The sequence below is a fragment of the Epargyreus clarus genome, unplaced genomic scaffold, assembly GCF_041222505.1.
Source record: "Epargyreus clarus isolate Ecla_fem2 unplaced genomic scaffold, WU_Ecla_fem_2.2 ptg000004l, whole genome shotgun sequence".
In the NCBI taxonomy this organism is placed as follows: domain Eukaryota; kingdom Metazoa; phylum Arthropoda; class Insecta; order Lepidoptera; family Hesperiidae; genus Epargyreus; species Epargyreus clarus.
This window is the reverse complement of record NW_027332212.1, coordinates 6,755,077-6,772,761: the sequence shown is the minus strand read 5'-3', so window position 1 is coordinate 6,772,761 and position 17,685 is coordinate 6,755,077. Positions and strand designations below refer to the sequence as shown.

General features: G+C 36.7%; 1 protein-coding gene across 1 annotated transcript in view; it reads right to left on the bottom strand.

The window, feature by feature from the left end:
- LOC140757373 (uncharacterized) overlaps positions 1–17,685 on the bottom strand; it is a 112,031-nt gene that overhangs the window by 40,478 nt on the left and 53,868 nt on the right. The window contains exon 2 of the mRNA XM_073093039.1: positions 17,190–17,560. Within this exon, the coding sequence (XP_072949140.1) occupies positions 17,190–17,490 (301 nt within the window). The 5' untranslated portion in view covers positions 17,491–17,560. The remainder of the gene's footprint in view (positions 1–17,189; positions 17,561–17,685) is intronic.

Below are 17,685 nucleotides of genomic sequence, written 5' to 3'. Positions count from 1 at the left end.
ACCTTCACTGCTTTATTGCCTTTATTTTTGGAAATGGTTTCTTGAAACAGATTGGCACATTTCGATTTTAACTTCTTTTGAAAAAATAACTCTGTCACTCGAATGAGGAGACACCAGGTTTATCAAAACCTTTTTTTTTTATTGTTTTCGAGGGGGAAACCTTCAAAAGGTACCCGGTGCCATGGGAGCGACACAGGGTTATGTGGGATTTTTACCGCACTAAAACCCCCCCGGTGGCGTCCTCTACGTTGCCAAGAGGACTCCGGGATCTCTACGGAACGCAACCGGAGTCCTCTGAATGCGTCGCCCCTTCGGGCTCCACCCAGGTGAGCTCCAGGACTCGCCACACCGTCTGGTGTTTACGACGGTATGCGACCACACACACCGCCGTCCTTCCCGGAGTTGCGTACCGGACGGCTCGACCTCCCAATCTTGCCGCCCGCAACCCCGGAAGCCCCCTTTTAATCGCCTCTTACGACAGGCAGTGGATACCGTAGCCCTATTCTAGTCCCGGGACTACAGGGACAGGGTTTATCAAAACCTATCCCAATTATCAAACCTATCCAATGCCCATTGTATAATTAGCAGTGCTGTTGTGTTTTTGTTTGAAGAGTGTATGTATTAAAACAGTATTTATATATTATTTAGGTTAAAAATAAACTATTTAACATTCAGTCATAAGTTTACGCCGATGTCTACCGAATAGAATTCCACGAATAAGTTATGCTCCAGTAGCACAAACAACTGTTTTTCTGAGCTGCACAGCCGCGTCTAAGTGCGCCGTTATTTCAGCGTAATGGACCGTTTGTTACGCGCTGGCGTGCGTCGTGCTAAATGAAAAAGGTAGCTCGCTGACCTCCACTGCTTTATTGCCTTTGTTTTTGGAAATGGTTTCTTAAAACATATTAGGACATTTTGATTTTAACTTAAACTTGAACTAAAAACAGGTATTATAAAAATCTATTTTATTTTAACAACCAATGTTGAGCTACTGTGTTTTGGTTTAAAGGGCATAATTATGTATTAAATCGATATTTTTACATTAATCAGGTCAAAAATAAACTATTTTATCATTCAGTCATAAGTACCAGCTGATGTTTAGCGGATAGCATTCCACGAATGACTTATGCTCAAGCAGCGCAAACAACTGTTTTTCTGAGCTGCACAGCCGCGTCTAAGTGCGCCGTTATTTTAGCGTAATGGACCGTTTGTTACGCGCTGGCGTGCGTCGTGTTAATGAAAAAGGTAGCTAGCTGACCTCTACTGCTTTATTACCTTTGTTTTTGGAAATAGTTTTTAGAAACTGATTGGGACATTTTGATTTTGACTTGAATTTTTAATTGAACCGCGCGTAGATTGATGAAGCATCAGATATTATCGAATCCTTTTTTTATTTAACAAGCAGTGATAAGCTGTGTTTTGTGGTTTGAAGAGTGTGATAAAGGATAAGAGCTTTTAAGTTAGTCCTCAGAGGGGCTCAAGGGCCTACAGGTAGCGTGTTCCTGACCCGCAGTTTAGATAGTCGTTGTTTATGATCTACTTTTCCTTTCATTTCGTTATGAAAATTACATTGGATTTGTCGGAATAATTACTTGGCGTATATTTTGAATGTCTACGTAGCTTGCCGTGATAGAAAAAAATAATTGAGTTTAACTGCTATGCTCGCTAGTATATTTTGTAGAAATTTTCAGTAGAAATTGGTACACCTCTATTTGGTTTGTTCCGGAGGCACCACTTTTACGCCTATTCTGTCTAACAACGGTTTTAAGTGCTGCTGTGTCCATCTTTGAAGGGTTACGTAAGGGACACATATTTATCCGAGGCGTTCCAACTTAGTCCTTAGGAGTAGCAACGCATCTGTTGCCAACCTCATATAAGAATATATTGTTATGTTAAATTGGTTACAGATTTCCATGCGCGGCATATGCTTCTTTGGAACAGTACCCTTACCATGAGTTTTTACGTTTTGACAAATATGATTGCTTTGGTATTTGTTTACGTATATGCCCATACAATTTCCAATCAGCGCCCCTAGTAGATTATACAAGAACTTGGAAATTGTATGGGCAAATACGTAAACAAATACCAAAACAGTCATATTTGTCAAAACGTAAAAACTCATGGTAAGGGTACAGGTGGACTGGGTACATAAATAAATCATAGCGAATTATAATAATTAACATTAGAAGAACGAAGAAGCGAAAAGAAAGAATTAATATTTAAATTGGCTCTTTTTATTCTTAAGACATGAGAAAGATAAAGAAATGTCTAATACCACCTAAGTTTCTGACAGTTAATTTTCAATTTTCCCCGCATTACCTAATTCGAAACAATAACAAAACTTACATAAATAGCCTAGATAGACCCTAAATAGACCCACAATATATTTTGTTGGATAACGATGTAAACAGCGTGTCTAATATGAGCGCCGACTTCAGAAATATGTACTAAAGCAACATTTATTTGAATTATTCTTTACTTTGTAGTGACATAGAAGTCGGTTGTATTTTTTTGTTAAAATTTTTTTTTTCACCCTTTTCAGTGATGACATAATAACGTTTATATGAATACAATATAATAAAATTGTATAAACGTGACCATGAATTAAGGTAAGGTCTTAATTTACATTGATTGGAACCGTCCGCTCGCAGGGCGCTACCGCACCCTGCTCGCTTAGTTTTATATTGTCTTATATGTTCCAACCTAACCTAACTAAATAGTCAATGATGAACTGGCTTTGCAATTTCATTAGAACCTACACCAAATATCTTCAAACACAACTCAATTATTCCCATCGGTTGAGGAGTTACATATTTTGTCTCCGAGCCACATTACCAGACCCTTAAATAGTCAATGATGAACTGGGTTTGCAATTTCATTAGAACCCACACCAAATATGTTCAAACACAACTCTATTATTCCCATCGGTTGTGGAGTTACATATTTTGACTCTGAGCCATATTATCAGACCCTTAAATAGTCAATGATAAACTGGTTATGCAATTTCATTAGAACCTACACCAAATATCTTCAAACAAAACTCAATTATACCCATCGGTTGAGGAGTTACATTTTTTGTCTCCAGAACGTACTCCGATCCTCATCATATTTAAATGGGACCAACTTGTAGCAATTGTCTACACACAAAATTAAAGCCATTAAAATAGGTTCATAAACGGCGAAGTTATGGCTGTTATATTTACATGGTTGGAGGAGTTCTCCTTATTTTCTCCAGAACCCATCGATGGATCCTAACAATATTTAAATGGGACCAACTTCCAGCTCGTCTCTACACAATAAAAAATAATTATTAGAATCGGCCCACTAACGGCTACTAATTCGTGTACATACATAAAAAAAAAGATACCGGCGGAATTGATAACCACCTCCTTTTTGAAGTCTGTTAAAAATAAATTTTCACTTTAGGATGTAATGTGACCATTATAGGTAATGGCGACAGAAAACGTCGTGAAGAAACGTGAGAGAAAATATTTTCATTATTAAAAAAAATACAAAAACTGTGCAAGGGTTTTCATTAAAGTCATGGCATTGTGTCCCCACTCTCTTTAATATTAAAGACTAATGAACTGCAGGAATTACCCGCGTGGTTATAACGTTAACAAGGTGTAATAGGAGATAATGTTATGCATACGAAAATTGGGCGGGCTGAATGAAAACTGGGTTAAAGTTTGGCAAAACAAAATTTGAAACTGGAAAATGAAAGACACGACACACTTCCATCGTAGTTTGAAACGAACATGCTCTCCAAAATATTATGAAAAATAAAATGCGGAAAATTCAGTGAATACATGTATAATTATATCCGAATTTTCACTCGTTTGTCTCGAAACAATTTTGCTCAGGTTCACATTTTTACTTTTGTAGGTTCTTTTATACGTATGTAGTTGAATGTAATTTAGAAAATAACTGTTTTTACTCGAGTTCGAAGGGTAATTTTTTCGAGCGTATGAATATATAATGTATGGATATTTGTATGTATGTTTCATTGTTTGGTATGCCCTGCAAAAGTCCAAACGGCATAAGAGATTCTAATATAAGGCGTCATTGGATTTGTCTCAATTAAGGAAGCAACATAGTTATATTTTTAGCAAACGGGTATTTTGAGTTATATTTTTTTATTTTTATATTCATCAACTTTTAAGTAAATGGCATTACTCACGATAATACTACGAGACACGTCTAAACCACGCAAGGTATACAGCTAGTCAGTGATTACTCAAGATTTTCATTGTAGCGTTCTCCTGAACCGACTGATAGGTGATACTCTAGCCTCGACGGAGCTTAAGCACGTCTTAGACTTGAGTCAGCCTCTAGACTAGCTTGCACGTTTGAGAGACTTGCTATGCTACGACTACTACTAATTTCGAGCTACGCAGACTTCTGTATCTTGTGGCTGCTACGCAATTGACGTAATGATGCAAGACATTATGTGCTACCAAAAAGCTATTCCAATTATGTAGCTTTAGTTATTGTTCTGAACATAGTAGCAGTAGCATATTACGCTACGACTACTACTTCGAGCTACGCAGACTTCTGTATCTTGTGGCTGTTACGCAATTGACGTACTGACGCATAATATTATGAGCTACCAATAAGCTATTCTAATGATGCAGTTTTAGTTATTATTCTGAACGTAGTAGCTCCATATTACGCTACGACTACTACTTCGAGCTACGCAGACTTTCGTATGTTATAGCTGCTACTCAATTGACGTAATGATGCAAAACATTATGTGCTACCAAAAAGCTATTCCAATTATGTAGCTTTAGTTATTGTTCTGAACGTAGTAGCCACATATTATGCTACGACTACTACGCTTCGAGCTACGCAGCCTTGCGCATCTTGCTGCTGCTACGGAATTGACGTAATGATGCAAACATTATGTCGCTTCTAAACGAGCTATTCTTATGATGTGAGTAGCTTTAGTTATTATTCTGAACGTAATAGTTCCATGAAATAAACACAGTAAGCGAATATGAATCCTTTGACATTACGTAAAACGGTCCCATCTTATCTCTCACGTCTTATGAAACATTGCGTTCCAATGTTTATGTAGATAGAATCTTTCATCGTTCGACTCTGAAAGCACCACTGCACCTCTTATGTCTGCGAAATAACAACTGACACGCAGACGGATCCAGGTTCGATCCCCGGCCAGACAGATATCTAAATAATTAAGTGAAATTTATATTCTGAGACTGGATATTTGTGAATGCATCTTTGTGTGTATCCATAACACCCATGATACAGGAAAAATCCTATTGTTTGGCTATGTGTGCAAAAATTATAATTGTAACTAGCTCACTGCAATATATCATTTCATATTTCAACAGAAAAAACATACAATAGAAAGAGCTACATTCATACGGGATTCCCTTTCACTCAACTATCTACAATGTAGCAATCACCAAAAAATATTATCACGGGAACATTAAGTGATACATCCGTGAGCCAGTTTATTCATTGTATTTCTCCAACAAAAGGTAAAAATCCTTCTTTGTCACTCAAAAAGAGTACATTAAATCGAGCACGTTTACACTTACTAAATTTACTAACTTTTTTATAATATAGAAGTAGCAGACGAGCTTGCATTCCACCTGATGGTAAGTGGCTTCTGCCGCCAATGGACAGCTGTTATCAAGCCCAGATAGGATTAGACACTCCTACCTAAGGTCGACCACAGATGTGCCGCTACCTAGAAAGACTAAATTGGAAACCCTTGGACAAGTATGTCCATTACCACACCCTTCAATCCAGAATAACGCTTAAAATTGCTGTTACTAGGCAGCAATATTTGTGCCGCCGGAGTCAATCCACAGAGGGTTATACTTTTAGTTAATTATTATTATTCCCCAACAAATGGTAAAAATCCTTCTTTGTTGTTCAAAAAGTGTAGACACTAATGCACTACACTTACTAAACGATCGTGACAGATTACTGGCCATTTGCCTAAACACTGCATAGTAAACTTAACACCTTATTAAATACCCCTGTTTTTTCGTTAATTATACCCATATTTTAGGGTAATGACTACCTATGTGCGAGCGATAAAAGCAAAAGCTCGTTCGTACTGTAATTAAAGGAGGTTTATTGTTCACCTGTGTTTCTGAGCGTGGTTTAGAATATACGTAAATGGTAATGACTTTTATGTGGTGCTTCGAAATTTTATGGGCTACCATGCATCAATGGGTAAGAACGATTTTAGGGTGTTTTGATGAAGCGAGCTAATTCTGTAAACGTATTGTCTATTAAATGTTTAGAAAATTTATTGTTAAGATATATATACGATAATTAGGTTGTAAAGTTGAAGAAACCTCTCGACTGCGGAGGTAGCACCATCAACCCTATTTTTAACGTTAAGCAGTTCTGTATTTCAGCAGAAGGGTTTAAATACCGACTGACATACTATAAAGCAATATAATGTAATCTTAGTCCTCAGGAATGGCAAAGAATCTGTGATCAGTTAGAGTTAGAACCCGTATAGGTCATGTATGGGGTTGGATACAGACCAGACAGGGCTTGGACATACCATTAGATGGATTACAAACTCGTTTCCTACTAACAGATGTTTACGAGTCTACGAATAATAAACTTAATAATATTCCTAAAAACTTCGGCAAAATCTTTCATAGAAAATACGAACATAATAGTATATTATCAAGTTGTAGCTACTTCCAGTCTTTCAACGTTTACTTTTAATAAAGTTTTGCTAAGAGTTCAAAGTTAAGATATCGTAATAATATTTTTTTTAAATAACAAGCCTAAGAGGAATATTTATAATAAAATACTTATTTCAATTAAAACTTATGGAAACATTGTTAAATTTAATTAATTCATACGTATTTTCAAATTTACTTGTATAACAGTTCATTTCACTCACAGAAGAGCGAGAGAGAAGACGATGGAAGTGACGCTGTTATGATTGAATCTGCTGTATGAAACTTTTTCATATAGTTTGTATATGTTAAATTTATATAACTGGCTGTTTTACTATGGTAGGTTCAGCGATTGAAGTTTATTAAAATAATATTATTTAATACGCTGAAAATATGTTTTGATCATAGACTTAGAATTTTTTCGCTATCTATGGTTTTGATATACTCTGCAAATAATTCGCCCAAAATAAGACAAGGTTATGGGTCTCATGCTCAGAACATAAATGCAATCAGTATAGATCTGTGAAGTTTTCCAGAAAAGTAATAGTAAAAGTGAAGTTACTCGACAACTATAATTCATCCAATATTACCACAGATTATTTACGTGTTTTAGCCATATTGGTGTCGATGAGTTTTTGTCATCAGACCAATGACGTGCCGTACCGGTGCCGTACAGTATCCACCAATGGAAACAAGTTCTCGCTCATTACAAAACATTGTAAGAAACATTTTGAGGAAAATGACGCAACTTAAGTCTGAATGCGAGATTATGTCGGAAAAGTGGTTTCTTTTTTCCGTAAAAAAAAATTTTAACAAAAAAATAAAACCGACTTCTATGTCACTACAAAGTAAAAAATAATTGAAATAAATGTTGGTTTAATACATATTTCTGAAGTTGGCGCTCAATATATTTCGTTTGATAATGGCGTAAACAGCGTGTCTAATATGAGCGCCGACTTCAGAAATATGTATTAAACCAACATTTATTTCAATTATTTTTTACTTTGTAGTGACATAGAAGTCGGTTTTATTTTTTTGTTAAAATTTTTTTTTCACCCTTTTTAGTGACGATATGCTAACGTTTTTATTAATATTATGTAAAATTGTATAAAGGTGATCATGAATAAAGGTAAGGTCTGAATTCATACGAATTGGACCCACCCGCTCGCAGGGCGCTTCCGCGCCCTACTCGTTTAGTTTTATATTGCCTTATATGTTTCAACCTAATCTAACCAACTCAATACGAAACACTAAAGGCGAGGCTACATGGAATTCTATATTGTTTGCTAGGTTAGGTTGGAACAGAAAAGTAAATAAATCAAACTAGTGGTAAAACTCTGCGAGTGAGTCGGTCCAATTTACCTTAATTCAATAGTTAAGGAAAACTACAGCGTATTCATTAATCATATTTTATATTTGTAAGAAGTGATTGTCAAGTTACTGTTGTTTAGGCCAGTAGTGTCCCTGCGTCACTAGGATTGAAGACTTTACGGTCAAAGTTATCAGGGTTAAGACCTTGAATTTTTATCCTATGTGTCTTCTTAGTGACGTTAATACATATATGAAAGCACAAAATGGCTAACTCCTGTGGTTTAACTTTGAAGCACACCAGCATTATCAGAGTGAAAGAGTTGAAGGTCATTTTTATCATTACATGTACCTGCTTAGGACCTGTAAAATATGTGTGAAAGCACGAAATGGCTTATTCATGTGGTTTAGGCTGGAGGTACCTCTGCACCATCAGATCTAAGGAGTTAAAGGTCAATTTTTTCATCATATATCTCTGTCTAGCAACTTCATTACAACAAATGTCTAATCTATATACTTTACATGGGAGGCACCTGTGCATCATCAGGATTGAAGAATTGTAGTTCATATCTTCCATCATATGTCTCTACTCAAAGACCTTATCATATATTCGTAAGCTCCAAATGCCTAACTTGTATGGTTTAGGCAGGAGGCACGTCTGCATTATCAGAGTTGAAGAGTTGAAGGCCAAATTTTCCATCATATATCTCTACCTATCAACCTTATTAAATATCCATAAGTTCCAAATGTCTAACTTGTATGGTTGAGGCAGGAGGCACTTCTGCATTACCAGGGTTGAAGAGTTGAAGGTCGAATTTTCCATCATATCATGTTAATCTAGATACTCAATGTTCATTTAAAATTTCATGAGAATTGAGTGGGCAGAAGGAAAGTTGTCATAAAAAATGTAAAAAGCAGGGGTAGTGATGATGAGTTCCACCCCATTACTTAAGTTCTAATCATCAGAGCATACTAATGTTAAGGTAGGAAAGTACCGCAACAAAACACCCTTACATATGAAAAAAAGAAAATTGAAATTGGTTAAGAAATACTCGAGTTATTGAAGTTTATATCGGGAAAGAAAATAAAGAAATCGGGTTTTTCCAATTTCCCGGGAAAACTGGCGAAAATTTTCAAATTTCCTCGAAATGGGACCCCCTGTGAAACTAGCCGCATACAATGGTGTATGAATCATGTCGATCGGTCGCGGCATCGTGAAAAAATCGCCGAACAAACATAAAAAAAAAAAATATATACGGTCGAATTGAGTAACCTCCTCCTTTTTGGAAGTCGGTTAAAAAGACATTTGTGTTTGATACTCATCTTCACTTACTTACATTACCAGAAAAGTCATTTTCATGAAACTGTGTATTAAAATCACAGACCTGTATTTCTTTTGTACCCAAAAAAAATTGTAGTATTTATTATAAATTGTAACTGATATAAATGTTATACTAAGTATCTTATACTATCTTGAACACCAAGAATAGCGAGATTTATTTTCGCTGACAAATTCGTTCTATTTGCTTTAATAACACCGAACACAAAACGCTATAAATAACTGAAATGGTACATATCCGTACCATATGTAGTTATGGTTAGATCTAAGTAGTTAGATCTAATTAACTGAAGGTGGTAGAACTCTGCGTTTCGGCTCCGGCGGCACCACCACCACACAAATTTCTGCCTTGTAATAGCAGTGTTGAGCGCTGCTGCATTATGATTTGAATGGTGTGTTAAGGGAGACATAGTTATCTGATTCTTTCCACCTTAGTCCCAGGGGTGGCTACATACCTGTGGCCAACCTCAGGTAGGAATCTAATCTTATCTGAGTTTGATTACAGATCCATGAACGGAAGTGGGCACTTACCATCTGATGATAATGATTACTTCAATATTATAAAAAAACGTCCAAATTCTTTTAGGTCACTTTTTGGTTTCATTTTGTATTCTTAAATTTATTTCTCTATTCAATGAAAAAAACAGTTGAAATAACGATACAAATGTCATGTAATAACGTCACTGAGGTCATTCCGTCTGTCCGTAAGACGATGTTGTCTTCAACTGAGAATTGTGGAAACTGCGTTATCTAGTTTTTTTCCTTTGTGAAAATTTTCTGAGCTCTGAGTATAACGTAGTTAGTCGTTAGTTTTAGCGTAAAATGTATGATAACATTTCTTTCTCTTTAGCTATCTTATAGTTTACGCCTCTTTTACTTTATTTTTAGTGATAGCCTAATGGTTAAGAAACTCTGTCTTTCGATCGAGGGGTTCGAGGTTCAAATCTCAGGCAACCTCTGATTTTTCGAAATTATGTGCGTATTAGAAATTAATTATCACTTGCTAAAACGGTTAAAGAAACATCGTGAGGAAACCTGCATACCTAAGAGATTTATAAATAAAAATCTCAAAGGTATGTGAAGTCTACCAATACGCACTTGGCCAGCGCGGTGGACTATGGCCTAATCCTTCTAATTCTGAGAGGAGACCCGTGCCCAGTAGTGGGACAGTAAGGGGTTGATGATGATGATAATTTACGCAATTCGGTCCTTGTTCCACTTAAAACCTTTTCACTTTGTGCTTAGAAGGTAAAAATTGACCTAAATGACATGAGTAATGTAGTTTAATTTTATTTTTAAAGCTTCTCGAGGCATCTTTTTCTTTAAACATAGCCCTTTCTACCCGATTTTTTTATAATATTCAAATTGCGACTGTGCATGCAGTACACTAGATGGCACGTAGGTACTGCCGCCTATGAACATCTCAAACTCAGAAAAGATTAGATTCTTACCTAACGTTAGCCACAGATGCGTTGCACCCTGAAGACTACTTTGGAACGCTTCGGATAAGTGTGTGTTTTCTTCCACACCCTTTAAAGCGAATGTTGTTATTAGACAGAAAGAGGTGTGGCGACGGTGCCTGCGGAGTCGAAAAACAATTTTTCTAACCCCTTTTGAATGAGTGAGCTAGTAAAAACATAACAGCAAAGAAACTGCAAAATGACGTGACGTCATTCCCGTTTTTTATGTACCGCCTGTTCGTAAGAACGTTGTTGTCTCCAGACTGAGAATTGCAGAACTGAGTAATCTAGTTCTTTTCTTTGTGCAGCTCCACGAGTCTTTTGTATAAGACAATTATCTGCCAGCCAGTTCTAGTGGAAAAATGTATAATGGAACCAAATGGTTAAAGGCCGGACTGAAACTATCAATAAGACCGTTCTTAGCAATTGTTTGAACAAATTGAATTTCTTCAGTAGGTACATAATGAGTTAATAACGTTAGTTTTTATTCTTTAATCTTTTTGTGATATTGAAGGAGGGAATAAAATTTTATGTCATTTGCATATTGCAACCAAAGGGTAAAAATGGAAACCTTTAAGCCTCCGCTCTCTGTTCGTCTCAGGGATTTATCTTTTGAACCGTAATATATGAATATACACTTGATTTTTTCACATTGTACACTATGCCACTATAACAACAAATACTACAAATATAAAAAAGTAAAAAATAAAAGGGAGTCTATGAAAAATATCCTTACTATCAATTCGTAAAAGGAAGACAGTTTACATTTTCATAACACAGGAAATCTTATTAATAAAGGCTATTAATAAATTATTTTTAAAAGGTGGTAAAATCCTTTATGGTTCGACTCCGGCGGCACCACTTCCACGCCTATATCTGCCTAATAACAGCAGTGATAAGCGCTGCTGTTTTTAAAACCAGGTTTACATAGAATTTAAACCTCGGATCTTTAGAATAACAGACTGCTGCTTCTTGCTTGCAACTAGTACTACATAAATTTAATATCCAGTTGATGCTGCCGTGGCAAAAACGAACGATTGCTTTACCTTTTGTGACAGTCAGCAGATTCGCACAAAAGGATGTTATTGGGATGTTTCTAGCTCAACTGAAGTAGTTTTTGCAATATTGAAGAAATCGATATCTTGAATACGGTGCCCATATTGTATAGAGAAGGAATAATAGTTTAGAAGAGTTTGCGTATTTCAACGATCTTTCAGCTGAATAGCAGCAGTTTGCGCTGTGTTGTGTTGTAAAAACTTATTTGCAGGGACATATTGCGATTTTATGTGAAGAGTAAGGAAATTATTCAAATTGTTTTTTTTATAGTTTTATTTTAAGTAATTATTGATGTGAAACATCTATAGCCGCACGTAAAACCGATTTCTGGCGTGGCGACGCATGCCGTGGCGCCACGCTATACGAACGAATTAAGTAGTCACGATTTGAAATAAATTCGTAAATTTTTGTATTTAATGAAAATAAATGTTTATTCAATAAATAGTCATCGTTATCTGGAAAAAAATCGTAATATTTTATTTTATCATTATGACATATTTAGTTCCTATCACAATATGTTCTTTTCTGCATATTACTTTTACAAAATAATGTCGATGTTTCACATCTGCCAGGCGTCCCGTGACGGCTCACATTTTTATTTGATCTTATTTAGGAGATAAGACAAATAAATAATAATTTAGATTTATGTTATACTGGCTGGAGGGATTTTACGAGTTCAAAAAGGGCATTCGGAATTTTAAAACGTTTTGGGGGCATTGCGAGATTGGATCTTAGATGAACTATTGATGTGAGATTGTAATGCAAGCGGAAATAAAGTTAATACCTTCTAAGCATTGGTATATTCTTTAATGGAATTTATAAGTCATATAGATGTTATTTGGTGCCCATATTCTAGTCAAAAGATTCCATGTTTGATCTCCGACAAAATTCATTACAAGTATTTTTCTGTGCAGTGATAGCCTAGTGGTTAAGAAACTCAGCCTCTCGATCGAGCGGTCCGAGGTTCAAATCCCAGGCACGCACCTCTGATTTTTCAAATTTATGTGGGTATTAGAAATTAATTATCACTTGTTAAACGGTGAAGGCTAACATCGTGAGGAAAGGTAACATCGTGTTAAAGGTGGTAGAACCCTTTGTGGTTCGACTCCGGCGGCACCACCGCCACACCTATTTCTGCTTAATAACATCAGTGTTAAGCGCTGCTGTGTTCCGTTTTGAAGGGTGTGGTAAGGGAGACATACTTTTCCGAGGCATTCCAGCTTAGTCCTCAGGGGTAGCAGCGCATCTGTGGCCGACCTCAGGTAGGTATATCTAATCCTATCTGGGGTTGATTACAGATGTCCATGGGCGGCAGTAGTCACTTACCATCAGGTGGACTGCATGCTCGTCTGCTACTCCTATATTATAAAAAAAAAAAAGAAACCTGCATACCTGAGATATTTATAAAAACAAAATATCTCAAAGGTATGTGAAGTCTACCAATACGCACTTGGCCAGCGCGGTGGACTATGGCCTAATCCTTCTCATTATGAGAGGAGACCCGTGCCCAGCAGTGGGACAATAATGGGTTGTTGATGATGTGATGTAATTTTCCTATGTGCTTATAGCAATTATGACAAATGTAAAGCTATGTATTTCTAAATTCATAACTTGGTATCGTAACTTAGTTTGGTTCATATTACAAAGGAGGCAATAATCTTAATCCTCAGGAGAAACAAAGGCTCAGGAAAAACTTCTGTTCTTTAATTAGCTCATCACAGATATTCATGGACGGCAGTGATCATATACCACTGCGCCCTTGCTACTTCAACCACATAAGAACATCTTAATACATCTTATAAATAAAATTCTCGTGTCACAATGTTAGTTACCGTACTCCCCCTAAACGGCTTTACCGATTTTCACCAAATTTTATATGCATATTCAGTAGGTCTGAGAATCGGTAACTATCTATTTTTCATACCCCTAAGTGATAAGGGTTGTTCACCCTTAACATTTTTTTATTTATATGGCAACACAACGTTTGACGGGTTCGCTAGTTATTTATATATTCGCATACATATAAATATTATACACGTACACGTACACAAAGCAAGAAAAGCAACTTTGCAAAAATGCCACATAAAATAAATTCACTTAGCATGACATGCAACTGAAAGCAAACTTATTATAGAATTGCAGTCCTCGGGCTGCAGCGACTGGATGGACTTGGCTTGTATCCTTTGTGAAATATTTATACTGCAATATTTATACTAAGTTATTCAGAGGCACAGCCAAAAAGTACCGCATATAATGTTTATAGGTCTCCGTAATGGATGCGATCGATAAAGTATGGGTGTAGATACATTTTTCTAAAATTGTATCTATGAAGTACAGTGATTCAGTAGGGAGTGTGCTTCCACAAGAGAGATACTAGAGACAATCATATTTCTGGCATGAAGCAGTTCTGCATAAAGATGGAAGGGTGTGAATGCCCTCTGACTCAGTTTGAGAAATACCAACACCTGTTTTATAAAAAAACAGATTGGCATAAAAAACCTGCTTTATATAGAGTCCATGAGTGAAAATAATCACTTACCTCATCATCATCAACCCATTACTGTCCCACTGCTGGGCACGGGTCTCCTCTCATAATGAGAAGGATTAGGCCATAGTCCACCGCGCTGGACAAGTACGTATTGGTAGACTTCACCTACACTTGAGATAATTTTTTTTAAATCTCTCAGGTATGCAGGTTTCCTCACGATGTTTTCCTTCACCATTTAGCAAGTGATAATTAATTTATAATACGCACATAACTTTGAAAAATCAGAGGTGCGTGCCTGGGATTTGAACCTGGAACCCCTTACTTATTATTACTTATCACTTACCTCCAGATGGGCTCAATACTCGTTTGGTACTACTATTTAATAAAATAATTATAATGATTAAGTTCCATTGAAACCCGTGAAAGCATATCCTCACTGGAAAGGATAAAAGTCTACCATGCAAAGTGGCCCCTTTACTTTAGTCTTTAGCCGACAATATGGACACATCCGACAGGTTTCAATGTTAATCAACTATTGAAATTTGCGAATGCTTAAATTTAGATCCACGGGCCTCATCAAAGTTTTCAAATGAAGTCTATTGCATATTCAACCAATATAACTTATTTTTCTTTTTTTATAATATAGGAGTAGCAGACGAGCATGTAGTCCACCTGATGGTAAGTGGCTACTGCCGCCCGTGGACATCTGTAATCAACGCAATCGCCTCGGAAAAGTATGTCTCCGTTACCACACCCTTCAAACAATTAGCAGCACATAACACTGCTGTTGTTAGACAGAAATAGATGTGACGGTGGTGCCCCCGGGGTCGAACCACAAAGGGTTCTACCACTTTTATATCATTAAAAGTGTTTTAGCGTTATTCTATCTGTTTGCCTAAGATCGGTTACAAAAAAGTATTTGAAAAAGCTTATTATGCTATGTCAGAAAGCTATAAATCCCTTTGAAGGTTGAGAAAGTATAAAAATTCAAATAAAGACAGGAAGTAATAAAAATGAAGGAAGCAAATTAAAGACACAATGGCAATAAACTTTTCGCCAGATTGTAAAATGTACAAGTTCATTTTATTACTACCCCGAAGCGAAGTAAGTATGGGAAGGAATTATGGTATTTAGTGAATCAGAATATTAAGATATGATGAATGTTTACTACATTAAGGCTAAAATTCTAAATTCTATTTATTATTGGACAAGAAGAATTTAAATATGTTATTGAGCTCTCAGCTGCAGCATCAGGATTGTATTTGGTGCTACTCAAGATATACGCAATATTCATTGTAAGTATGTAGTATGTATGTATTTTTTAGAATATAAGGATATTATATGAGACAAGTTGACAGATCTTAAATAAACATACGCATGCAGCACACGTACACATTTCGAGCGTGCACACACGTGCGCGCTTAACGAATGCGTGTACAGACACACAAATAACTAAACAGGCTCGTACAAACACGCGCGTGCACACACACACACACACACATACACAAACACACACACACACACACACACACACACACACACACACGAAGACATACGCACAGACGAGCACGCACAGTGATACAGCTAAAAAATAAATCCATACTCTATATATCCTCTCCTTAATTTGAAACCGGCGATACCTTCACCAAAGCGCTCACTCAACCGGATCGTATTACAGGTATTCCGTTTACATGCTAAACGACCACTTAGAGGCACAGACACCTTGCATGTATGCTAACCAACCACTTTAGGGACATGCGATTGAATCCAGGAATAGTTGGTCTAAGCTCATTTCACATTCAAATCTTTGTACGTTCGTACGGACTTCTGGTGTAAAGGGTTGCGTTGATACGAGTACACGTGCAGTAATGGCGTTACGAGAACGAGTTTTGACCAAATATTTTGAGGAAACTTTTGACATAAAAAAATAAATATCGCAGTAACACAACATTGATTAGCCGACTCTTGATATGTTCAGTATGTATTTTAAAATGAATAGTTTGGCGTGAACATGTAAGTGACATTAATAAAAAATGGTCCGCCAAACCAAACATGTACGCTAGTATAAGTTTTGACCCTCAATTATATACAAACTAAAAAGGCATGTTAAATAAAAACTTGTAATAGTGTGACTATTTTCATAATATAGTCAACATTTGCTTAAAAATATTTTGGAAATAACCGAAACAATTTTGACCGAAATTTTATGTAACAATAATACAATTTACAGGAATGCCTAACATAAGCTGGTTCTTCTTTGGTTCAAATTTTTTACACGTGATCACATGAGGGAAGGCGTGTAGGTAGACCTGTTCTAAAAATATAAGATGGTATTCATGTTTTCAACTTAGAACTATTGAAAATAAAAATAACTAAAAGTCTAAGGTTATTTATTAACGTGCACGCAGTTACATAAAAACACAATGGAATAAGGGGGTCCCCACATATCAACGCGAAAACGATGTTACTCGCATCAAATTGGAACAGCCGATCAGAAGCGAATCTTACGAAGTTATTTATTCGTATATGACACTTTCCTTGTCACGCGTGTTTATATCATGCATGCTACGCGCACGCTCTTAGCCACCTGTATGCGTGTACGAATGGTTGCAAATAAAACGAGAGGATGAAAGTGACACGCATGCGGGTAGGACGCGTGTGTAAACACGCGCGAAAAGAAAAACGCCGTAAGAGTACCTACGTGGATTCCGCTGTAATGCTCACCATACAAAATACAAAATATAGTGAGTTTTAAAATAAATAGTTGTACTACGTCTTGACTAAACCTTTTCTAACCGGCTCAAGCTGACTCCGCGTTGATAAGTATGGAACCACCCTCGCATATGTAAAATGACACTTACGCGTACAAGAAGTCGGCTCGTCGCTCTTGTCTCCGCAGTCGTTCTCCCCATTGCAGTATTTGTCTAACGATATACACTGTCCCGTATCACAGAGCAGTTCACTCAACCTACAAGGGCTCGTGTCAGCGTTCCTCGCGAACTTAACTTTCTTCACCACACTCAACTCCGAGTCTAAACTATCCTCATTAACGAACTCATCACTCAAATCCTGGGGGCTACACAGCTTTAAACACAGCAGCACTATTATGAATAGAAAAGTCCTGTGCCCCGAAATATCATAGAATATTCTTTGGGAACACATTTTCGCTACTCTACGCTACTGATACCGCTTTTGTCACAACATTTTGCTTTTTCGCCTCGGTCGGGATCGTCTGTAACAAATAAATAACATATCAGTTTTTGGTCGCAAATATTGGAATCAAATATCATATGCGGTGACAGCTGGCGTGACAGTGATTCCAAACACATCAATTAAATGCGTATTTGCACATGTATG